The sequence below is a fragment of the Octopus sinensis genome, linkage group LG1, assembly GCF_006345805.1.
Source record: "Octopus sinensis linkage group LG1, ASM634580v1, whole genome shotgun sequence".
Taxonomy (NCBI): Eukaryota; Metazoa; Mollusca; class Cephalopoda; order Octopoda; family Octopodidae; genus Octopus; species Octopus sinensis.
Window position 1 is genome coordinate 66,767,689 of NC_042997.1, and position 27,215 is coordinate 66,794,903.

Below are 27,215 nucleotides of genomic sequence, written 5' to 3' on the forward strand. Positions count from 1 at the left end.
ATTTTATTAACCCCAGAAAGACGAAAGGCAAAGGCTGATACAGCTTAGCATCAATGACATCACAACTCATTTCTACAGATGAGTGAACTGGAGCAATGTGAAATAAAGTGTCTTGCTCAAGAACACAACACACAACCCAGTCCACGAATTGAACTCACTACCTCATGATTGTGAGCCCACCTTCATATAAGACTATGCAGACTGCAATAGTCAATAAAATAAAATCTAAGAATTTATTTTTTCTGTACAGCCTGGTACTGGTCTACAACTCAGTGGAGATCCCTGCACAATGCAGTGTCTTCATTATAAACACCAGATAGAGAGAAAAACTGTCTACTTACTCCATCAGAGGAAGGTGGTGGGGCAATCTTCATGTAGGCAGTTAGCAGATGTCTTCCTCATAACACTAGCTGCTCTACAGTAAAAGAACTCCTCTAATCACCAAAACTTGGACACTAAACAAATGCATTCAGAAGTTTCATAGCTCCACACACATCTCAGACAGACCTGGCTGATGGCATTTCTATTGTCTGTAGAGTTTATCACATATGTATAGACACACATATACATAGAGGACAGTTGCACATGAACCCAAGTAGTGCAATTATAGTTAATCAGAAATGTTTAATAACTGCTCACAGTGCACAAAAAAACTCTCAACAGGTAAGTTAATATTATGACTTTATATCTATCTGAATTAGATGTACAAACCTTGATATATCACTATGAAAATATGAATATATTCAGGCAGGCATGGCTGTGTGGTTAAAAAGCTCATTTGACAACCATGTGGTTTCAGGTTCAGTCCAACTGTGTAGCATCTTGAGTGTCTTCTCTTGTAGTACTGGTTCAACCAATACCTTGTGAGTGAATTTGGTAGACAGAAACTGAGTGAAGCTTATATACATATATTACATACATATATGTGTGTGTGGGGGGGTTGAATTGTTTGTCCCATCCACTCTTAGGTTAGTTATCCACATAACTAATCTAGCAGTTCAGCAAAAGCGATCAATAGAATAAACACATCATCATGTAACGTCTGTTTTCCATGCTGGTATGGCTTGGACGGTTTGACAGGAACTGGCCAGCCAGATAGCTGAATAAGTACTGGGGTTGATTTGTTCAACTATACCCTTTATGGAACAAGTAAAAAATAAAAGATAAACAGCAACATTATAGGCCCTTAGGTAAATCAGCACTGGGCCCTACAGTATTTATTTATTGACAGCAAGTCACAGCATACATACGTTAAAATCGAGCTCCTAGACCCGTGAAGCCACCGGCAACTACCCAGTGTATTCATTCCTTAAGACGGCACTGCTCACAAGACATCTAGATGTTTTGATGACTTTTCACGTTTTCAGCTGCTGTTGAACTAAAAACAGTTACTTCTTTGAGCAGCTTTTGACAGGAATTCTTGGTACATAAATCGATCAGGAACGGACAAAAAAGAAAACAAATACTTCATATATCAACGAAAAATCATTACTGAATTAGAAAAGTAGTGAAAAATACCTTTAGAATGTTCTAGAGAGGGAAACAGAAGTTCGGGACCTTTTCCATACGTCAGGAATTGATAGACATACATGAACCTAGGCAGATCAATTTTATATTATCTAAGCGAAATATTTAATTAGTGCATAATGACTCAATAAATGGAGGGTGCAACAATATATATATATATATATATATATATATATATATATATATATATATATATATATATATATATATATATATATATATATATATATAAATGTATAATTGAAAGCACGTTTAGGAAAAAAACTTTATATTCACTTTAAATTATCAAAATTGCACAATCTCTTGAAATATAGTGAACGCATACAAACTATATAAACAAGGTGTGAGAAGCAGGTAGAAAGTTTAATTATAATACCAAACCAAATAATTAATTAACCTGCATGAATTAGTTTACTATTTTATATTTCGCTTTATTTTACTATCTAAACAAGTTGGTGAATGGATTTCTTTTTCTTTCTTCTCTTCATTAAATTAGCTAAGTAGATTAACATAATAATAGAAATAGGTGCAGCTTATGCGAAGAATCATGGAATAGAGGCTAAACTATCAGCATGTCAAGTAGTTAACCTGGTTTTAACTATTATGTCACTTATGTCCCTTCTGGACGATATAAATGTCCAAACTGTCCAACGAATCCCTGATCACGAGATATGTTATGGTCACCTAAATGTTGGAAATAAATCTTAAGGAGTTAAGTTCCCTGGAGAAGACAACGGGTAGATAATTAATAACACTAGTTCACCTTCGTCAGGACACTTTGACATAGCTGAAACAAAGTAAGTCCGGAAACGGATATACTTATAAATAATGGGAAATATTAAAGAGAAAAAAAAGGTAGGTTAGAGGTATAAGATAAAGCGAGAACGTGATATTCAAGTAAAGAAAGAAACGGGTAGGAGAGTAATTGTGGGACGAATGTAACGTAGGCTATGACGTCATGGCCGTCCCATCATGCTACAGTAGACAGAGAAGATACAATGGCTGCTGCAGACGTCTTGCCTCTTAGCACACATTGTCAATGGATCATTATGCTATCCGGACGATGTGATTGATCATCTGCGACTGTTTGTTTCTAGAGCGAAAGGGCCTATCTTCTGGTCAACTGACAACCATCTTAACTCGCCGATTTGCCTGTTTCTGTTGTAGAAAGGGCGGCCTGTTGTCTGAGTCGAGTTGGGAAGTCAAAATTTATGATAAGCTAGAAAATTAAGGTAGCCATGATCTAAGCGAGACATTGCGCTACTACCAACACGCAGCGGCTCTCGATATATATATATATATCTACTTTAAATCTCTTTACTGCGTCGTTTTTTCTTTCTTCCCTACTATATTTATCTATTCTATATAATTAAGTAAATTTACGTCAAATTTTATTTCATAAGTTTTGTTTTTTGTTTTTTTTTTGAAGCAAAAAAAAATCATCTTTGGATCAATTACCTGATTTATTCGCTTGAAAAATATCGAAAGATTGGAGCTAAGAAACGACAGGGAGATTATAATATTTTAAGATATATATTTCTAAATATATATCGAGAAAGAATTTGATCATTGTTTATTTTTTTTTCTGTCTACCCTTTCTACTTATTTCTTAAGTTGGAAAGGAATCGTGATAAAGAGTTTGTGGGAGAGGCAAAAATTTCTGAGTAGTAATTACTAATAATAACAACAACAATAAGTCTTCAAATAATCACTCAGTGAATTCACCATCTGAAGCCATGGATGCGTCGTCGGAGTGCAACATTAAAGTCATATGCCGTGTCCGACCCCTCAACGATGCCGAGGAAAGGGCTGGCAGTAAATTCATCCTCAAGTTCCCCACTGATGATTCTATTTCTATCGCCGTAAGTAGCAATTTTCTTTAACATTGAATCCCATATATATATATATATCTATCTATAATATATATATATATATATCTATAATATATATATATATATATATATAAAATAGTAGCCATTACTTCTGCGGTATTAAGCAGCATTATTATATACACATTAGAGCTATGTGATTTGAGTTGTGTGTATATATATATATATATATATATATATATATATATATATGTGTGTGTGTGTGTGTGTATGTCAGTATTTGGTCATATATGCCTATGAATACGTGAAGAATGCGTACATATGGCATATTCGAATGTATGCTTATGATGTTTGTGTACAGTGTGTGTGCGTGTGTTGGAATGTATATAGGGATGTGTGTGTGTATATATATATATAACGTAAATCTATATATATACACGCACATAAATCTGACTACATCAATCTGTATATATATATATATATATATATGTGTGTGTATAATGTTGACATGTCTGTTTATACATATATGTGTGCGTACATATGTAGATAGAAATCTGTGGTATGTGTACATACATATATGCGTGCATAAATCGATATATATATACATAAATCTATTCATATATATGTATATAATATATACATGTACACGTTTATATATATCGATATATATATATATACACATACATACATATATATCCGCATATATGTGTGTATACGTGTATGCATAAATGTATATGTACATGGATGTATATGTATATACACGTGTATATATCTATACAGTTGTGTGTATATATATTTGCATATACATGTACATATATGTGTGTGTGTGTGTGTACACATATTTATATATTTCATCTTTGAAATACTATTTATATGTCACCTGGATTTTTTTTGTTTGTAGAAGAGAAAAGGTATAGAAAAAAAAATAGGGGAATTTTATTTCTTATAAGAAATTCGAGTATTTTTATTCTCACGATTGCTTAGAATTTTGTTGGGTGCCTTCTTAACATAATTTATTCCATTAATCTTGTGTTATCGTCTGCCTGGTGTGGTATGTATATATATATATATATATATATATATATATATATATATATATATATATATATATATATAAATAATGTGTGTGTGTGTGTGTATATATATATATATTTAGTTTGAATAATCGCTACTAAAGACTAATAAAATAAAATGGTCTGGTGTACTTAGTACATACTTCTCCATTTGTAAACAAAATCATTGAGATATGTGTGAATTAATATATGTATGGTGCATTATGCGTATGTGTGTGTAAATGGATAGATGTATTATGCGTGGTTGTATGATATTTTGTGAACTCTCAATTCTAGATCTTTCTCTTTGCCCACTTTGTTTATCCATTGCTTTATCGAAGTATTCCTTTCATACATTCTTCTGAATCAACCTGTTACTTCCCTCCACACCCTCTTTTCGGTCGTTGCAGCGGCATCCACCCAGTCAAGGCGTATTGCATTTTGAGGTGGATGATGTCTACAACACAGCTAGATAGAGCTTGCTACTTTGGCAATTTCGATTTTTAGGAGTGTGTTGGGAGTGAGGTGCGCTTTGTTAATTTGGACATTCATTCATTAAAAGTACTACAGTAAACGGTAAATGAATGCAGGAAAGACGTATTTAATATATGTATACATTTACTTTCGTTTATGACATGATTTTATTCACTAGTACCTATTATATTTTATTATGTTATTGCTGTAGACAGGAATATGAAACACATTTCTGTATTTTTCTTTACACTCACACACACACACACACATATATATTATATATATATATATATATATAAAATGCGTGAGTGTATTATATAAAAGCCAGTAATATCTCCTCAGCTCTCTTTAGTTTACAGGAGAAAAAATATGCTAGATTTTATCGATTTCAGCAAAAACTTCGATGCATTTGCTATAGACTTCTACTGCCAAGCTTCATCATAATTTTTTTCCCCTTCATATATAAATATACTGCAGACTGTTGCTTTAACGGTTTCTACTGTAAGATGGAGACGATCTCTTCCATCGACTACTCGTTTGTTAACCTCTCCACTCGCTCGCTACTAAGCTTACAAATTCAACTGTACTACTATCTATATCTACCATACTACCTACCATGCATCTATTCTATGTAGCTAATTAGTATGAATGTCACCAGACATTGCTGCTGTTGTGGCTACTACTACTACTGCTGTAATTAAGTTTATTTTGCTGCTGCTGATCTATGTTCATCCTTGTTCACATCATTTATCTAAATGAGACTAAGAGGGGGAGTAAAAAAGAAAAAGAAATCAGTTTTCAGATTCCATTGTGTACTGACGTTCTTTCTTATAAATTCTATGACCATTAAATAACTGTTGCTCATCCATTTTCTCCCTGGTAAATGAATGTTTAAAAAGACTGGAGCTATCTGAATGGAATGCTATATCGACCCCTCCCTACGAACGAGGTTACGTCATATATCTGACGCTTGATCTGAAGTATTTCTGCTTTAAATATGGACATTATAGTATATATACTACTTAGTGTTAACATGGAAAATATGCCTTGTGCAATTATCAATTTGTATCGGTAATAATTTAACTCATTGTTAGTCGTTTTTATGCGAGTTAACGCGTTCAACATTTTATGTTAAGAAGGTACGGGTACTTTAGATAATATCACTAACGATAATATTTATCATCAATATTATAATTATTTAAGACTGTGGATTGGCAGAATCGTTAAAGCAGGATAAAATGCTTTGTATTGTTTGTCTCGACACTACGCTCTAAGTTCAAATCCTGTCGAGGTCAACTTCCCCTTTCAGTAAAGTACCAGTGGTGTACTAGGGTCGATTTGATCATCTAAGCGCCTCCTCCCCACAAATCTGGCCTTGTGCCTATGTTAGAAATGATAATTATTTATTAATTTCCATTCGTCAAAGTACAAGTTCAATTTTCATTAGTGGTGGAGATATAAATGAGTGCATCGATTTCAGTAAAGTGACTCGATCTATTACTCAGAACAATTTGTTGACCTCTGAACAATGAAAGACAAAGCAAGGCTGAAAATAATAATGAAACGAGATTTTTGGGAGGTCTGCTTCTCTCAACAACAATTATAATGATGAATTCTTATTGGCAAGACGACGCTTATATTTTTAGGGAGAGAAAACAAGTGAACGTGGCATTTATGCTTTTCCCAGGAGCATTAGCATCGTTAAAGCAATGTTTTCAACTGGGAATTAAAACCCAGTTTTAGTTGTTGTTTAGCTCCAGATCAACCCTAATCAAGAAGACCTGTTATTATGAAAGGCATTCCGCCGTGTGCTCTTTTTAAAGAGGATAGGACGTCGTTTCAGGGAAATTTGACTGCTATCTCTAGCGTGTTGAATAACCACATAGAGGCTTCTAGTAAATTGCCTTCGTCGAAAATGCACTGTTGTGACACATTGTCCAAAATGATTTTATACAAGATGGGAGGAGAAAGTGGAAGATATGACAGTTATATTTACTCTTTAATGTTTATATTGAAATTATACTAGGCACATTTTTAATCGGACTAGTAAATAACTTGCATTTATATAATCGTGCTCAGCTACCCGCACGATAGCTGCCATGTTCCGCATTATCATGAAAGCCGGAATCTTTTGGGACAGCATAATATCAAATTGATAATTATAATAAAATTATTTCTGACATGAGGGACAGATATTGATGATTGTAATCAGATCATATATCAGATTTAGGACTATGTTGATACCTCTCTGAATTTTGTACTTTATTTTTGTAACAATAATATTACTCGAATCTTTGGAATAGCTAAATCCACTCTACTGCTACATTTTTTTTTTTAGTCGTAGCTATCTTAAAAGTCAAGAGCTGCTAGTCGGAGAAGCATTATTCAAAGATATAACAATACAGACATGCGCAATTCATGGAGACAACCTAATTTTTCTGTTAAACACCAATAGTTTATTTTTGACTATGCCTTCCGTTCATTTGTTTGATTACGCTATTGTAATCATGTTAAAAGTCGATCTTGCACTGTCTCTGCAGTAATAATCATCCATAGACGTAGCTACAAGTGTTCTAATAGACAGTAGATGAGATCAGCTTTCAGAAAGAAAGAAAGAAAAAAGGAATTCAACTCCAACTATGACTGCTGAAATTTATTGATCTCTTTTCCCCTTCCTCTAACAGTTATTATTATTTTTATTATTTTCAAGTAGTATTTATGTATCGGGCTTGTTGCCAGCCTTCTATGGTTAGATTTTGCGACTTAATAATATTACCATTCATACTGCTGTTTTGTTTCAATGGTTGAGTAATTATCATGTCTGAGTCATAACATTTTTTTTATCACATTGAATATTTTTATATTAGAAAATACGGTTTAATAACCGAGGTCTGTGAGTTTTTAGTTAAAAGATAATTAAAAATTAAATTAGTTTTAAGGAAATGTTCTTATACATTACCTTATTTAGTTATTTAGTTGTATACGCAAAAAAGAGAACCTTGAATGTTCACTTATTTTTGTGTATTATACTTACTTTAACTAACAGCCTTTGCAATGGGATTTTCTTTCAAATTTGTTAATGCAATAATTTATCATGCACTAATTTATTGTTACTGAATTTGTTTCTACACTAATTCCATTTTAATTATTTAGTCGGAAAATTCAGGGTATAGGTGATGAAATTTTCTCGAATTTCTTTCGTTAAGTAGTTGTCAATAGAGAAATTGTCGTTAAATGTACCATGAAAATACATAGCTCTATCGCTAATATTTATTTTAATAATGATGAACTTAGTGATGCTGATCTGGAAGTAGTTGGACGTAAATATATGTGGCAGCCATTTTAAAGTTACCAGTCGATCATAGAACATTCTCTGATCGATGTGTTTTCAGTTTAATTTCAGAATTCGTGCATAATAAACAAATCTTTCTTTTTAATAACCAAAAGCTATTGGAAAATGTTTTGGTACCCTCAAATCAGATTTCTGGAACAGTGATACTAACGTTGATATATTTATTTTACTTGGAAATTTCCCCCTTTAAATTTCATTAAAACTAGTTAATTGATTTTCGTTTTTTTCTTTTCCTTTTGTCTACCAATATATCGTTTAATGTCCTTTTCCATAAGTAAAATGACTGAATAGACTTAACGTAGTGCTTCCGAATCAATTTTGAGCAGACTCATAATTGAGGGCTTTCTAGATTTGTGACCGTCTCATCATTTTTTCTCTCATAAGCCTTTATAAGACTATATTATTCAATTTGTTCCCCAGAATGGGGTGCGATTCGAGGGAGATTTACCTTCTACTACGTTAAGCGAACACAGTGGGTTAACAGGGATTTCTAACCTGAGCACAGGGCTACAGGTTTTTTGTGAATGGGATTTAGTCGGTTATATCAACTCCAGCCTTTGTCATTTTCTCAACCTCAATGGGATTTGAACTCAGAACGTAAAGTGATGCAAATATATCCGTAAAATATAGATGATATATGTACAGACCTTCTTTATAACCATAGCGTTAACATTTGTTAAAAGGTCTAGGCATCATATAAAACACGAACACAAAACATTATTTGATGTTTGAGTATAACGTGCCGTTTTCGCAAATTTAAGCTGTTAATCAATCAGCTTGTCTGGCGACTGCATAAGATTTTGTCTAAAACTGTATTGTGGTCAGCTTGTTTGTCATGGTAGTGTTTGTGTGGTGGCGGTGGTGGTGGTGGGGGAATGACACTTGGGATCCCTTAGGTGAGATGAAATGAGTTCAAATAAGAGTAATTTGCCATCTTTTTTTTTTTAAAGTAAAACAAAACAAATTATTTACACAATCTGAAGCCTTATTTTCCATTTCGCAAACTAACTTAGCTTCATCGACAGTATTGCAGATGTAAGATATATTGCAATAAATATTTTAAACAAATGAAAGAAAATAAGGGTCATCTATCAACCATAATATTTACAGGAAATCGAAGTAATTTTATATCAAGGAAAAGGAAATCCACGAAGTAAATTATTTCTGAACATTACTTCCGAATAACAAAATTTCGACTACCAACATTTTAATGTTTCACTCAAATTCTTTCAAGTAATTGTTGAAAATTTGTCTAGATGCACCATTCTCCTTCATTTTTTTTTTTTTTTTCGCATGGTACCAAAAGGACTCATTACTTTTTGTTTGTGCATGACAGTAAAATTAACAAACTTTTTACTGTGGTTCTCAATAATGTGATCAATTCCTTTCCAATATGTAACTGTTTTTGTCTTGTCCATTTTCAGTTTTCACTGAAACATTATCTCTACTCTAAAAATATATCTTATTAAGCAATTACTTTACTAATAGTGGCTTTTACAGGCAGACAAAAAAAAATTAGTGAAACCATTTTATAACATAGCCAACAATTTTTATTCACAACCTGGGCACATTTTGTTAATTTGCAATTATCTTGACATTTTTCCCCTATGATCCCTTTTGTAGCAAATTACACCTCTGTGCAGAATTTTGGGTGTCTTTGAACAAAATGCACCAGTCAGTAATGTACGATGTATAAATAAGGTCTGAACTTTAATACAAAATTGTCTTGCTGGCAATCAAGTTATTCATTACAATTGTGTAAAAACAAGGTTAAGTTTTCCAGGAAAATTTGCCTATATATGATGAACAGGTACATGTAGTAGTAAATAGATACAACAACGACCAGCAAAAATAATTGAAAACTAGTGTCCCTTGAGAAATTGAAAGCTAAATTGGAAAATTACCCAGGTGAAAGTGGAAACGTATGTTGCACTGCAACATTACCTTCATTTATATATCATCTTAAGTAAAGGCACATGGCTACATGGTTAAGGTATTTAGCTCATGACCGTAAGGTCATGAGTTCTATTCTTGGTGGTGCATTGTGTCTTTGCGCAAGATACCTTCATGTTGCTCCAGTCCACTCAGCTGGTCAAAATGAGTTGTCCCTTGTCACATTCCTTGTCCTCATGCTGAATCTCCCTGAGAACTACATGAAGGGTGTGCATGTCTGTGGAGTGCTCAGTCACTTGCATGTTCATTTCATGAGCAGGCTGTTCTATTGATCAGATAAACTGGAACCCTTGTTGTCATAATCAGCAGTGCTAGTTATATCATCTTAAACAAGAGCAACAAAAGTTTTAGCAATTGGATTCTACTTCACCCTCCCATTTTAACACTAACCACAGCAAAATTTTAAAATACCTCCTTTTATAAACAAGTTGGCTGTGGTGCCAACCTACCACAGCCATGAAACAACAATGTTCGGAAAAATGAAACTGGTGTGTTATACTATAAGAAATCATTTACATTCATGCGCTTGGCCTTCTTGAGTTATTTCTCTTAGCTCATTCTATTTTCTTTTTAATTATGCAAAAACAGATATTGCTAGGGATTATTTACATTGTGTGGACCTCTTTCTAAACTGAATACATAAAATTCGTTTGCATGGAGAAACAACAAAACATTGCAAAACAGTTAAGAGGTATAGAAATGTTCTTTAAATCTGAGTCAGTCCTGATCAAGTAAACATATGATCAAAGATGTTCCCGACATGACCATCTGATTTTGATGCATAATGTATCTAGGACTACATTGTCCAATGTTTCCATTTTTCAAGGCAGTAGGGTGTGATTTGAAGAAGTTTAGTTTGTAATTATATAGTCAATCTTTTTGACTGCATGGCAGACTGGAGATCAAATAAAAAGTTACTTGTGCACTTCACAAAAATAGCTTAAAAAAACTGTTTAGAAAATAATATAGAAAACTATTGTGTTAGACACTCAAATCATGTAAATATTTTAAAGTCTTAAGTTATGTGTTTAAAAATTTATGGCATCTTTACCCCTTGAAGCACATCAGTGTGCTGTTGCACCCAGGTTCACTCCTGTTCACCATCTGTGTACCACTGTCACAGAAGCAATATTGTTCCTTGAAGATAAGGTGGCAAGCTGGCAAAATTGTTACTGCACCAAAAAAATGTTTAGCAGCATTTCTTCCGACTTCACTTTGCCTTTCATCCTTTCAGGGTGGATAAAATAAGTACCAATTGAGCATTGGGGTCGATGTCATTGACTTACACCATCCCTGAAAACTGCTGGCCTTGTGCCAAAATTTGAAACCAATATTCCTTGAAGATACATTGATTTGATCTCTTGGGTATCACAAGAAAAGAACTCTAGCAAAGACTTTATAATAATGACAATGGCAGTAGAAAAACTGTTAGAGCTTATATTTTTGATTAATTAGATAATAGGTTACTTAGCATCCATTTATGTATATTTGTATTTAGGCATGAAAGATTATTGCATTAAATCTGATTAAAATGTACTTTCCCTCTCATCTTATTTGTATTTTCTTTTTGACTTTATGCCGTTACTGCATAGATATGAAGTAAAAAATAAATAAAAACATTGCTACTACATTTAAGCATGAAAATTTCTTTTCAAAAGTGTGTATGTGTGTGTGTGCATATGTTTTTCTGTCTCTCTCTCTCTGTATGAAATCGATGATTCACACTTTAAATTATTCAGTTCAAGCAATTTTCCTACTGAAGTTGAAGCTATTTAATATATAATGTATACACACTGTATTTACTCATACAATGTAATCTCAGATGTAATGTGACTACTACCTTTTGTACCTAGAAGAAAATGATGTATATTTTAGCCCACCCCCTTTTTTACACTCATATAATTCTCCCACCAATTTTGATCCTGATATTTTGTATTAAGTTTGCCAAATTATTCACAAGTAATATCTTAAACAAGAATGTTGTTGACAGTGACTTCGAAGTTTTGACCAGCTAAACCATGCATATGTACACACACACACAATTTATTGATGTGTGTTAGCTCCAGCTTGATCAATATAATTACAATTATATGGACATAGTTTCAATTCTCAAGTTTTCTGCTTAATGGACATAATTATTATTAATAATAGTTATGTAGATCGTGGCAGAACACCTAACTGAATTACCTTGAAATATTTAGTTATTTTAAGGCAGTGAACTGGCAGTACCATTAGCATATCCAGGCAAAATGCTTTGTGGCATTTTGTCCATCTTTTATGTTCTGAGTTCAAATTCTGCCATTGTCAATGTTTCTTTTCATCCTTACAGTGTCAATAAAATAAGTACTAGTTGAGCACTGGGGTTGATGTAATCAACATACCTCTTCCCCTGAAATTGCTGGCCCTATAAAGTTATCTCCATTTACATTCCAAATCCTGCTGTGGGAAGGTTATATTAGTATTCTTCTGTCCTAATTCAGTATGTAACATTCATTTGATTAAATCAGATCTATTACTCCCAAAATATGCAATTTTGTGCCAATGTTAGAAATAGTATTATCATGTGTAGGATGTAAAAATTATCCTGCTTTACCTTGAGCTCTCAAATCTATAATGGAATTATAGGGGTGCCTTTATGACACAGAGTGTCTTTGATTTTTTAGATTTAGTGGAGCTCAGATTTAACAACTGCCAGTTTTGTTCTGAAGAGTAAGGAACAAAGAAAAAAGTGAGATAAAAGGTGACTCAGCCCTCAATGCATGACTGATATTTTATTAACTCTGTAAGAATGAAATGTTAGGTTGACCTTGGTATGGTTTCAGCTCAGAATGTAGAGGGTTGGAACAATTATCACAGAGCAATCTATCCAATACTCAGACAACTCTGCATATTGGCTGCTTCTTTGTAAAAGTTGATAACATTGAACAGAGTGCATTGTGTTCTGTGTTCAAAATTTTGTCACAATTAAGTTTTTGCCTTTCATTCTTCTTGAGTTATTAATATTTTCAAATTACTTGAAAGTTCTTCCCTACTATTCCATATACAAATTTATGGCACTTCGTCAGTGTTAGAATTTGCTGTTATTTTACCTTCAGTTTGTATCCACACAACTACAATCTTGAATCAAGCATGGGAACCTGACCTCTAAAATATCGTTGGACTTCTTTGATTTGTTAGACAGTTGGTGGACAATGATTTTTGCATTTTTTTTAGAGTTGATAGTGAGCATGATGTTAACAATTATATATTGTGCAGACTCTTTTGGAGGGCATAAGAATAACTTCCAGAATTGGCAATACTGCAGAAAGGCACTACAAGATAACAGGTGTTAGAACAACAAAGCTTGTCTGAAATAATTTGGCCTGATGAAACTGTTCTATATACATGCTTGTTGAGCGCCCACGACTTAGCAGCTGCCTACAAGTTTATGTCAAATAGTTATTGCATTGTGTGGGAAGAATCAAGTTGTCCAGCAGGTCCATCCTAAGGATTGTTTCTTCACCTTGCTTTTATAAGATATATTAACAGTTTTTTTGTCTTGTAGTTGTAGCAAAAGAAGAAGTGTGACAAATCAGTTTTTTCCCATTTGAAACAAAACCTCATTGTCTTCCAGTGTCACTTCAAGTGTAAAGAGAAGGAGGAGAAAAAATTCTGACCTCAAATAAATCTTATGATAGGTTGGTAATAATGGTGGGTTTAATTGAAGCTGAATCTCAGCTTGGGTTTCATTTGCAAACTTGCAGCCCTAACCTTTGTGTTGAGAGCAGTTATGTTTAGTTGGGTGTCCTGATGTTTCCCTATGTGATTGTCATCTTTTTGGGATGTTATGTACCTTTTATTTGAAATAGTTATGTAATGTGATATGTATTTCACTGCCCCCCCCCCCCCATCATCCCCTTCTGTTTTTATGATTTTGTCAAGTGGGTGAACTCATTAGTTATGGAAGTGGGAGTTCACCTGGTCAGAAACATTCACCTTTATATTTCAAGTAAAAACCAACCTAACTGGTTTTAATTTACAAGTCAAAATTTTCTAACAAGTTTGGCTGGATAATAAGATATGTTGTGTGTATGCACACTTTTTGAAAGCATTGTTTCTTTTATTTTTGCTCATAGATTACCAGAACATTTTTGTTGTAAACAAAAAGATTTTTACTGAACTACCTTAATACGTACTATCTTTTGGCTAATTTAGTTTGTATCACCATCAGTTTTTGTACATTTTCTTTATATGCTGGCAGTATTACATCCTTGCTACTGTCTGACCTTTCCTATATGTTTACATAAAATGTACAATTTATTGTGCTGCTATTCTTAGCAAGCAAGTTCAACCCCATATCTTTAAGATGTCTTAGTCATTATTATCATTATTTTGCTGTTAAATAATGTAGTTTTCTTATATTTGATTTCATTCAGTAGTGTTGGAGAACAAAAAAAAAAAAGAGAGAGAGAGAGAGAGAGAAATAGCTTTTGAATACAACCAGTTGCCTTTGTGTATTTGTCTTGTTTCTTATAGGATTCTTAATTGCCCAACTTCCAGAATTCACTGATTGACTTTTTTTACTGCAATACAGAGATAAATTATATCTGATATCATCTTGGTTACAGAGTACACATCTAGTATTTTGTTCCCTTACTCTGCCTAACCCCTTTACAGGAAAATAACTTACCTGATATCTACCAAATGTTTCTATATCTATTTATAAACACAGCTTCTGTACGAGATATAGGAGTGGACAAGCATTCATTTGCCAAGGCTCCACATTTAGTATTCTGCAAAGGAATTTAATATGGAATATCATGCAGACAATTTAAAAGCTCACTGGTGGGGTGGGGGTTAGTGTATTGTGGTAATGAAATGAAATAATGTTCTCTTTTCCTAAGAATTTTCTAATTGATTAGCATTCACTTACACCATTTGAAAAGAAATTGCTCTGCAGTTGTTTATTTCATGGAGTAACTGATGCATTATATAAAAGTCATGGTGGTGATCGAAATTGTCCAAAAATTTTGCCTGCTACATGTAAAGAATACTTTGTTCATTGAAATTCTTATTGCTAGAGCATTTTTATTTTATTATTCATTTATTTGAATGTGGTGAGCTGGCAGAATCGTTAGCATGCTGGACAAAATGCTTAATGGCATTTCTTCTGGTTCTTTACCTTCTGGATTAAAATTCCACAGAGGGCGACTTTGTGTTTTATCCTTTCAGAATCCATAAAATGAGTACCAGTTGAGCACTGGTACCAATGTAATGAACCATCACCACCACCAGAAAAAAAAAAAAATTACTGCCGTAGCACTAAAATTAAAAAGCATTATTCATTTATTTGTAAAAGTGAAATGAGTATAAATCAGGCTCACTGACATTTGTATGGAAATAGAAATACAGTTATTTCAGTATTTAATTAAAAATCAAAGGTCCCTTAAAACATGTTAAGATTAATGTTGAGGTGTGTCTACATAAATGTGAATGCTGCATTTGTTCACTTGTGTCTGTGCACGTGTGTGTGATCTAAAAATTAAGTTGCAGTTTTTTTTAATGATTATTTTTGTATATTAAAATTACTGAAAGCAACGCTCATAAACCACTTCACAGCAAAGCATTGAAGAAAAGGAGTGAATGGCATTAATAGCACAAAAGCTCTGTGTGTGTGTCCCTCTCTCACTACATACACACACACACACACACACACACACAAGATGACAATAAAATTATTGACAAAAAAAATTGAATAAAATATCATGAGAAAGTAATAAATGAATTATAATGAAATGAAATGCAGTAAATGAGATGACAACAAAGAAGCTAAAACACATGAGATATTAATAAAAGAAGAAATATATATATTAAAATGAAGAGAGCCTGCCAACATTAAGTAAGGTACTTGTTAACCTTGAATTTAAAAGATGGTCATAGTTAGCAGGAGAACAATACATATCATTCCTCTATTTAGCTATGCTTTGTGCATGGAACTTGTCCACGATATATCTAGGAAGCACAGATGCTTTCCCTAAATTTGGCAAACTGAGTTTTGGTGGAAAATTTTCAGACTGCTGCAATAGTACAGTAAAAATTATACATTATCTACAATAGACTGTTTCCCAAAGCCCAGTGGATAAATAGTTGTCGTTTGCTCATTGATCAATATAGTAAGATATTGATTAGTTCATAAGACTAGTCTTTCAGCTGAAATGTCATGTGAAATGTAAAATAAGGTTATATGTATATATCGAAATATCTGCGTTCACACTTGCTGTTGTATATGCATGTTTATATTTGTATGTATATATAATTATATACATGTCTATTAACTTATCTAAATGCGTGTGCACACACAAACACACACAAATATACAAATATATGTATTTACAAATTTATTTAAATATTTATATAAACATTTTATATATATATATATATATATATATATATATATATATGTGTGTGTGTGCGCGCACGTGTATATATGTGTATAAATATGCATGTATATATGTGTACATATATGCGTGTATATATGTATATGTGTATATATATGTGTGTATATGTATATATGTATATGTGTATATATATGTGTGTATATATATATATATATGCATATATATATGTCTATATATATGTATATATACATGTATATGTATATATAGATATTTGTGTGTGTATGCATGTATTTGTGCGTATGTGTGATTGTGCAACCTGTGACTATATTGCATGATCTGAGATTGCTAGAGTGGGTGAAAGAGAAGAGGGGGATCATACATAAGCAAAATGCCAGTTAAAATATTTTAAAGTACAGTCGTGTAGATTTTTTTTTTTTTTAGGTGATTTTTGAAGAGTCGTCTCGTTTCCTTCCTAGATTGGTATCATTAATGTAGCTGATATTTAATTTCAGTGTATTGTGTTTGATTTATATTAGTAAAATGTAATATTAGCTTCTCATACAGTTTTCCCCAACAGATATTAACTTGTACTAGAAACATATATGAGAGTTGACAGAGAAAGCCCATTCAGCACATGCTGCAATTCTGCTGTCTAGAAGAAACTTTCAATTCAATAGATGATCACATATGAAGCTTATATTTGGGCAGTGTGGCTTGAGGTTCCTATACTATACACACTGTCGACAGTAATTGCAATGATGTAATTTTACCAAAGTTTTCATAAGCTACTGTGTGTGTGTATATATTTTATTCTTTTACTTGTTTCAGTCATTTGACTGTGGCCATGCTGGAGCACCACCTTTAGACGAACAAATTGATCCCAGGACTTATTCTTTATAAATTTAGTACTTATTCTATCAGTCTGTTTTACTGAACCACTAAGTTATGGGGACATAAACACACCAAAATCAGTTGACAAGCGATAGTTGGGGGACAGACACAAACATACATATCTATACGATGTGCTTCTTTCAGTTTCCGTCTACCAAATCTACTCACAAGGCTTTAGTCAGCTCAAGGCTATAGTAGATGACACTTTCCCAAGGTGCCATGCAATGGGACTGGACCTGAAACCATGTGGTTGGGAAGCAAGCTTCTTACCACACAGCCACACCTGCACCTATATATGTATATCTTTTTATATATATATATATATATACACACGTTTCAGTCATGAGACTGCAGCCATTTTGGGTCACTGCCTTGAAATATTTTTAGCTGAATGAATTGACCCCAATACATTTTTTTCAAAGCCTGGTACTTATTTTATTGGCCTTTTTTGTTAAATTTCTAAGTTATGCAGTTGTAAACACACCGACACCATGGGGTAGGATACAAACACAGATACAAAGAAACACGCATTCACACACACACATATACAATGGGATTCTTTCAGTTTCCATCTACCAAATCCACTCACAATGCTTTGGGTGGGCTGAAGCTATAGTAGAAAACACTTGCCCAAGATGCCATGTGGTTGGGAACCAAGCTTCTTACCACACAGCCACACCTGCACCTATACACACATACATATATATATAGCCACATTTCCTGGAATAAAGAAGTGGGTAATATAGTCATATCTGCACATTTATGGAGCAAGTCACACCAAACTTCATCATAGAAAGCTATAGAAACCCACTTTAATCCTTTAGCATTTAGATTACTCAAAAGTAATGCTTATTTATTCACATTGATTAGTCATGCCTTATCTTGTAGCTTTGAGATTTCAATGATGTGGTTGTTTATTTTTAGAATAATATTGTAGGGTAAGAGCTGGTCACTTAGAAGATTGATTATTTTAGCCAGATATGACCAGTTTAAATGCTAAAAGGTTAACTAGGTAGTTTTGCATAGTTCTAAAATTTATGCCTTCCTTTTCACTAACAACAATGTACTGCATAGTCCTGAGATTTAAAGAGGCATACATTGTTCTTCAATGTTCTTCCTCAGAAAAAAAAAGGGTTTATTATGTGTAGTTTGGATGTCAACACTATCCAAAAGAAGTCTTGAGCCTTATATTTTTGTATAATCTCCAACAAATCTGTTACAGTCACAACAGGAAAGAGGCTGCAGCATTAAACTCTCTCATTCACAAAATACTGAACAAAAAGCTTAAATGAAATACATCATAGTGGTGTCCCTGTATGACAACAACAAACAGGTTGATACCAGCAAAATACTAAAAAGATATGCATGTATACCTAAAATGAATGAATGAGCAATGTATATGTATGATTTTGATAGTTAATGTAGATTTGTCGTACAGTTCTGGTACATATTGTTGAAATCCATTGTAGATTAAAATATTGCAAAATAAAGTATTTTGTAAATTAAAGATATCTTGCATATAAATAACTATATGTACTGTACTTCTTGTCTTGGAAGGAATGGTTTGTTGAAATTCAATTATGGGTAGTAGAACCTTTTTTGATTCTTATTTATCTTTGAAACACAAACAAAATTCCATTCAAGTTATTGTTCTTTACGTTCTTCAGTAATTTAAGAAATAGATGGAAGCAGAATTTGTGACACTTGCAGATGAGTTTGGAAATAATCTAATGATATAAATGCGAAAACTAATTTCTATGTGTCACACTTAGACACCCCCTCTCACTATTCAATGACTCTCCTACTATTCCTCATGATGTGGTGAGAGTAATAGTAGGCATAGAGTGGTGAAGACAGAGAGAGAGAGAAAGACAAAGAAATTTAGGGAGAGTTGATGAGTTGTAGATGGTGCAGTGGGAGTAATTGATGTACAAATTTGTTTAACCATGTCTCTTTGACAGAAATTCCTGTTGCTAACATACTGAACATTATTATTTTTGTTTTATTTTTTGCTTTCTTACACACACATAAAATACACTTTAATTGAAATGAAGTTTCCCCAAAATTAACTTATATAATAAATGTGAATGTCAGTGTGTCACACTTTTTCAACTTTAATAAGTCCTTTCTACTGGAAGTACGAGGCCTCAAATTTTTGGGGGAGGGATTAAGTCGATTACATTGATCCCAGTAAGTAAGATGGTATTAACTTTATCAATGCCAAAAGCATGAAACGCTAAGTCGACACAGCGGAATTCGAACTCAAAACCTAACGGCAGACAAAATACTGCTAAGCATTTTGCCTGGTGTGCTAACGATTCTGCCAGCTCGCTGCCTTAGTATAACATAATAATGTATAATAAATGTGAATGTCGGTGTGTCACACTTTCAACTTTACTCCTAGAGGCTGTAGCCCAACATATACCATTTTGGAATCAGGCTAACTCTATGAGTAAATTAAAAACATTCCGGGCCGAATCCAAACCCACAATCCTGAAAGTTTGGATTCCCAAGTTTTCATTACTGTGATTGTTTTTGATGATTTTTTTTTTAACATGGCTTTTAAGCTAGTATGAAATAAGCTGTGTTTTGGAATATTAACACAATTGGCTTACCTAGACATTCTTAAATGTAATAAAGAAAAAAAATCTTATGATTGTGATGATCATGTTGTTAGTAACATTAGTCAGCACTAACAAGTGGTTCATCAGCTTGAGTCATTGAAATTTGCAACATAATGGATTTGTATGTTTTGACTGTTTGACACTGGAAACGGATATGTTTCTGATTCAGAAGAGAAAATTTAGTATCAATTTAATTGTTATATCTCAACATACGATAGAAAACTGTAAATTAAGTAAATAGATTATTTATTTTTTGATATCTCCATTGTTTTCTATCATTGAAATTAGTATTTAATTATTTTTTTCTGGACCTCTGTGTTAAGTAGGCTTAAAATTTGTTTCTAGAAACTTGAATAGAGGATGGTAAGGGAAAAATATTTAGTAATAAACAAAACCAAATTTTTAAAAAGCTGTAATCTGGAAGATTATAAGGCTTCAGATCTAACCATAAATTGATTGTAATAATCTTTGAGAATAGTTTTGTTATAAATTATACTTGATTACTTTGAATATATTTTTTGAAACTTCAGAACTGTTTAGAATTTATGTCTTTAACTTCTATATTTTCAAATAAGTAATTCTCAGATCATTCTCCTTATGTGAAAGTGAAACCACTAATTTTAAATTTTAAATCATAAAATGGAATAATTTCATTTTAATTTTTGTATATCTGCAAATAATTACATAGTGTGGCATCCTAGAATAAGAAGGATTGACTTGTCACCACCTGTTTGTCTTTTTTGACTAAAATTAATCATTTAGATAATGATAGTTCTTATCATTAGGAGTGTAGTTATAATTTATTAAAATCTTACTACATCAAGTATGTTATTGCTCACTTTACTATTAAGTTTCCATGCAGCAAGCATCCCTGGATATTTTTTGCCAATCACTCCTTTTAAGTTATGTCACTCATAAGTTTTTTGTGGACACTAGCCTTGCAGTTATAGGTAATAAACATGGATTTGACCAGAGTTGTCACCATTTCTACATTTCTAATTCATGAATTTTAATTAAAATTTCAAGGTTGTCGTCCTAGCACTTTTAACCAGTATTATTAGTTTAAATACTGATTATTTTAATCATAACTAAGGGTGTCATTAATGACATTTTCTGGCTCTTTACAATTTTGAGTTCAAATGTCTTTGAGGTTGACTTTGCTTTTCATCCTTTGGGGGTCAAAATATCAGTGCTATTTTAGTGTGCAGTCTATCACTATATTTATAGTCTGTTGTGAAATATCCTGATCTGCATCATGGATTGGGGTTGAATTCACTCTACAGTGTAAATGGCCAGGTTGACCACATGCTAAAGTGGCAGTGAAAAATTATCAGTTGCACACAGAGGTCAGTGTAATTGACTACTCCCACCTCTCAAAATTGTTGGCCTTGTGCAAAAATATTATTTCACTTATTTTATATGTTTAATACATGGGCTAACTTGTGTGTAGATTTTTCTATATATTTCTTTACTGCCCACAAGGGGCTAAACATAGAGGGGACAAACAAGGACAGACAAATGGATTAAGTCGATTACATCGACCCCCAATGTGAAACTGGTACTTTATTTATCGACCTCCGAAAGGATGAAAGGCAAAGTCGACCTTGGCGGAATTTGAACTCAGAATGTAACGACAGACGAAATACAGCTACACATTTCGCCCGGTGTGCTAACGTTTCTACCAGATTTTTCTATAACCAACTGCTCCTCCTGTTTCCAAGTAAGGTAATATATCCCTTTCACTGGACTGTGTTTTCATGGAAGACTGGAAATAAATGACAGCACTGGTCTGACAATGACAGTTGCATACAACCATCATGTGATGTCAAGACAAGGAAATAAACATGTACACATGCACACACACACACACACACACACACACACATAGCAGGCTTCTTTCAGTTTCTCTCTACCAAATCCACTCACAAGGCTTTGATCAACACAGGGCTATTATAGAAGGCACTTTCCCAAAGTACCATGCAATGGAACTGAATGTGAAATGATTTTGTTGGGAAGCAAACTTTTTAACCACAGTCATACATGCACTTACCATTTTTACACATAGTCAAAGCCATTGTTTCTAGAACTAGTTGTACTTCCAAGTCAGTTGTGAAATATAATTCCACCTATTTTGATCTGATATAGCTAAACATGACTTGGCATTACAGTGCTTATAGAAGTTTGATAACTTACCCACTGTCTCTAATTGTGTATTTATCAATGAAACCTTTTTTTAAACTATCTTGCTCACATGATTTGATGCTGAAAGAGTTACCTTGAAGAAGATACTGCTGAGATACCCAGATCTAGACAGAAATAAAGCATCTTAAATTCTCTAGTGGGGTATTGCAATTCTAAATTGTCTTTTAAAAAAATCACTTCTCTTTGTTTTGTTTGCACTAGAATTCTATATTAAGTAACTATTAACAAACCAAGAAGCATATGGGTAATTCCATGCTCAGAACTTTTCTCTTTTATATCAACCTCTTTCCCCATCCATTTTTAATTTTAAGTCTATTGCATACTAGAAGAGTTCCAGTGCACCCTGTGGTTGTTTTCATAAACTCATTTCTATGATTGCTTTGTTCTAGTTTTTAACTTTCAGCCTATTTATATTTAGTTATTTTACAAATTGTGTGTGTGTGTGTACATATACACATGTTGGTGTATCTGTGCCATTGATAATTTTAAATAAAGATATTTTAATATAGTTTGCATGAAATAATTTCTGAATTACATTTTTAAATTTCAATATTGAACTTTACCTCGTTGCTTTCCAAACGTTACCCAGCACTCACAAACACACTCCCCACCCCTGCACTCGGCAGGTCTCACACCGGTGAACTTATTTATTTTCTGAAAATGATATCAGTTACCATGTTAATATGTTTACGTGTGTGTTTGTATATAAATGCATATATATATTTGTATGCATGTGTGTCTTGATCTCCTGCTAGTTCCTTCCATTTGGATTACTTGATACTGGCGTACTCTATTGTTTTACTCATCAAATGTTCATATCAGCTCATCCTGGACCTAGACTTTGCTTCCACATTTAGAATTTCTGCTAATTCTTTAAAAATTTCAGTTATGAAAACTAGCTCATAAGCAAAGTGGAATTCCCATCTACAGCTGTTTTAACCTGGTGAATTATAAATAGGACAGGCTTTAAGAAAAGAGCTTTGATGGACACTTAGCTGTATGCTTATTCTTTTGCTAAACTCATTGCCAACAGCATTTCTGTATATGGTTTATATGACTTGCGCACACCATTCATGTATACCTTGTTTTCTTAATCTCTACCCACCAACCAGATTACAATGCATGATACCCTATCAAAGGCTTTTCCAGATCGACAAACAGTAGGCATAATAGTTTGCTTTTTGCTAAAAACTTCTGTAGTTTTATCATTTGAAAGAAGGTATCGGTGATTCCTTGTCATGGGACAGATCTGAGCTGCATATCATGTGGGCCAACTTCTTAACTAGTTGTATTATTACTCTTAGTTGTTTTTTGAAATAACTAAGCTATAACTAGATAAACCAAGTTATAACTTGGTCTATCAGTCTTAATATCACTGTAATTACTTTTTTTGAGAGAATTTTCTTTGCACCTGTAGCAGTTGATGAATGATATTGCTATGCTAGTCCTGTACTACCTCTTGACTAAGTAGTGCATTTTCTACTTGGCCAACTATTTTCAACATCTTGACACCTATCCTGATGATCTGTCTGCTTTCCTTGCTTTCCTAATCTTAATGGTCTTTTTAACCATATAGCTGTCAATTTCAATAGCTGGTCTCCTCTTCACTCACTCTTTCCTAAGTATTCTCCTCAGCAACTTCTATTAACAGTATTTATATAGTTCATTCATCTTAGTGTCAATGATGCTGAGCCCATTGCTGTTTTTACATATATATTCCACTCCCCCATTCCTTCAACATTTTGATTTATACTGACATACTGCTTTGCAATTGGGAACACCTAATGTTACAGACATTGATATCTCTGATACAAACATTTATATATGCTTTGAACAGTGGTTACCAGATAGTATACTATAGGGTATAGTTAAGTGCACCATGAAAATATAACTGAAACACTAAATTCATTTAAATTGTGTGTGTATGTATGTGTGTGTGTGTGTGTATATATATATATAAACACAAATGGTATTTAAAATTTACAACAGCTGTTTCAGTAGTATTTTATTTATGCATTTGTAGAAGATTACATCATAACACATGAGCCACTATCATCAGGTAAAACTTTATAGAGGTAAGATTTCAAACAATCAGATTACTTACATTGATTTGGATAAATCCAATGTCAGTTGGATCAGTCCTGATTGATGGACTGACATTGGGTTTGTCCAGATCGATGTAAGAAATCTCACCTGTTTAAAATTTTATCTGATGATGGTGAATAATGTTATGCTGTAATCTTCTATAACTGCATAAATAAAATTCTACTGAAACAGCTGTCGTTACCTTAAATACCATTTGTGGTTACTTTTTATACCTATACTACATCAAGAAGCGACTCCAGAGTCAGATCTATGGTTTAAATTGGATTTGGGTTAGGGTCAGCAATATCCTACCAACACTCAAGTGTCTTCTGTGTTGTTTACCTCACTGTGAGCTGTGTTATCATACCTAGCCATTTCTGACATTCTGTGTGTTGGTGTGCTTAGATTCTAATGAATCGTTATAAGTAGATCATATTCTTTTATTTGTTTCAGTCATTTGACTGCAGCCATGCTGGAGCACTGCCTTCAGTCAAACAAATTGACCTCAAGACTTATTCTTTGTAAGCCTAGTACTTATTTGATTGGTCTCTTTTGCCAAACCACTAAGTTACAGGGACATAAACACACTAACATCAGTTATCAAGCAATGGTGGGGGGGGGGGCAAACACAGACACATCAACACACACACACACACATATATATATAAAACAAGCTTCTTTCAATTTCTGTTTACCAAATCCACTCGCAAGGCATTGGTTGGCCTGAGGCTATAGTAGACACTAGCTCAAGGTGCCACACAGTGGGACTTAATCCGGAACCATATGATTGGTAAGCAAGCTACTTATCACACAGCCACTCCTGCGCCTCTCTGTTGCTATAGTATTACATTTCAAAATGCAAATTGCTTCAGAATTATGATAAATTTATCCTTTAATTATCTTTTCTGTGGCATAGATGTCATAGTGAGAATATGTTATATGGAAGTCAGTCATGACAGATCCTAAAAAGTTTATTTTAAATAAAAATAATATAGCCACTTAATTTTCAGACTGTATTCAGAAATATACATACATTATAGTTTGTATTTTGTCAGCAATTTCAAAAGAACATCTAAGCTGTTGCAGATCACATTTTTATGACAATAATGATTTAAATGAAATTTGCTTATAAACTGCAACAACTTCTCTTTCTCTGTCCAACTGTCTGTGTCTCTCTCATAAACTGAAAGTGAGTGCTATTATGAAGAAAAGAGAATGCTATTAGTACTTGTTGGTTGTTAAGACATTGATATAAGATATATCAGATTAAAATAAATCTGAAATAAGATCTGATATGAGTCTAGGACATTTATCCTCCATGGACAATTACCCCTGAGGACTACAGATGATGATTTAAAACTTCTTAAGATATATCACTACAAATCTAAAACTTTGACATTGTGTAAGTGTAAAAATAGTTAAACTATATATGAATGACAACATTGTGAATGTCTTATTTATTCAACTAGATTGTCTCTCTCAAGAAAATAGTCATGATCATTAGTTTTAGTTTATTGTTTGTGTGTAAATGTATAAACAAGAATAGCTGGAATGGTGTTCCCCATAGCTCTAAGATTTTAATTGTGCTGGTCCAGTAATATATAATGTTTGGAGTCAATTTAATGAATTATTCAAATCACCAAATTACTTTCATGCTTTATTTAGAAATTGTAATAATTATTTAGTACAATAGATTTATGAGCTATTTTTCCCCTGACTGTTTTACAGTCTGCCTTTCTACAGATGTATGGACATAATGATTTTGTTAGGGTAATTGCTTAGCCATGAAATGTCATTCTGACAGACTTACTCATGCAAGCCATTTTTTCCCCCATTTTTTTTTCTACTTTAACAGTGATTCAACACAGTGATTGTGTAATAAAGTTTGAAGTCATGACTAGTCTAGAATGAGTTTTAATTCGTAATTATAAAACATGAACATTATATTTTATGAAAACTATGCTAAGTTTATAAAAAAAAATTAATTCACTATTGGCATTAAAACTAGTTTAGCAACTGTTAGAAATATGTCTTATCTGTTCTTGTATCACTTATCTTCTTAGCAATATTAAAATTTAAGATTTTAGTTTTTATGGAAACTACATAATGTTAGATAATCTAACATTCACGTAGCAACAGTGAATCATGGAGCTGCTACTTACATTACATAGCAGTTTGTAAATACTTATATTTAGTATTAAATAGGTGAGAAACAAATTTCTAGGATATTCTGCTAGTTTATTTATATTAACAAAAATCTCTGAACAATTATCTTGATATAGGCACAGGTGTGACTGTGTGGTAAGAAGCTTACTTCCCAACCACATGGTTTGGGGTTCAGTCCTACTGTGTGGCACCTTGGGCAAGTGTTTTCTACTATACCTTTGGGTCCACCAAAGCCTTGTGAATGGATTTGGTAGATGGAAAGTGAAAGAAGCCCATCATATATACATATATGTGTGTGTGTCTTTGTGTCTGTATTTGTCCCTCACCACTGCTTGACAACTGGTGCTGGTGTATTTATGTCCTCCATAACTTAGCAATTTGGCAAAAGAGCCCAGTAGAATAAGGCTTTAAAAAAAATTAATCCTGAGGTTTTTGTTTGATTTAATAAAAAAAACCTTCCAATAAGTAAAATGGCTCTAAAAGAATATATGATGCAATGACTAAATATGCTGTTAGATACACTTTTTTTCTTGTTCATTAAGAACAGGTTATTACTTGTAACTAATGAGAATTTCTTACTCTCTAGTAAGACATATGTCATTACTTATATGTCTAGTGGGGGTTTCTTCCTGTTTTAATAAGTTTCCTTGTTTCATAATTGTTATACCTTGCCATCCCCCTCA

The 27,215-nt window shown here is 33.1% G+C and overlaps 1 protein-coding gene across 2 annotated transcripts in view; it reads left to right on the forward strand.

The window, feature by feature from the left end:
- Positions 1-2,825: 2,825 nt before the first annotated feature.
- Positions 2,826-27,215, forward strand: part of LOC115213218 (kinesin heavy chain) — a 71,986-nt gene continuing 47,596 nt past the window's right edge. For both annotated transcript variants that reach the window (XM_029782154.2, XM_029782160.2), the window contains exon 1: positions 2,826-3,389. In XM_029782154.2, coding sequence (XP_029638014.1) covers positions 3,264-3,389 — 126 coding nt within the window. In that variant the 5' untranslated portion in view covers positions 2,826-3,263. The remainder of the gene's footprint in view (positions 3,390-27,215) is intronic.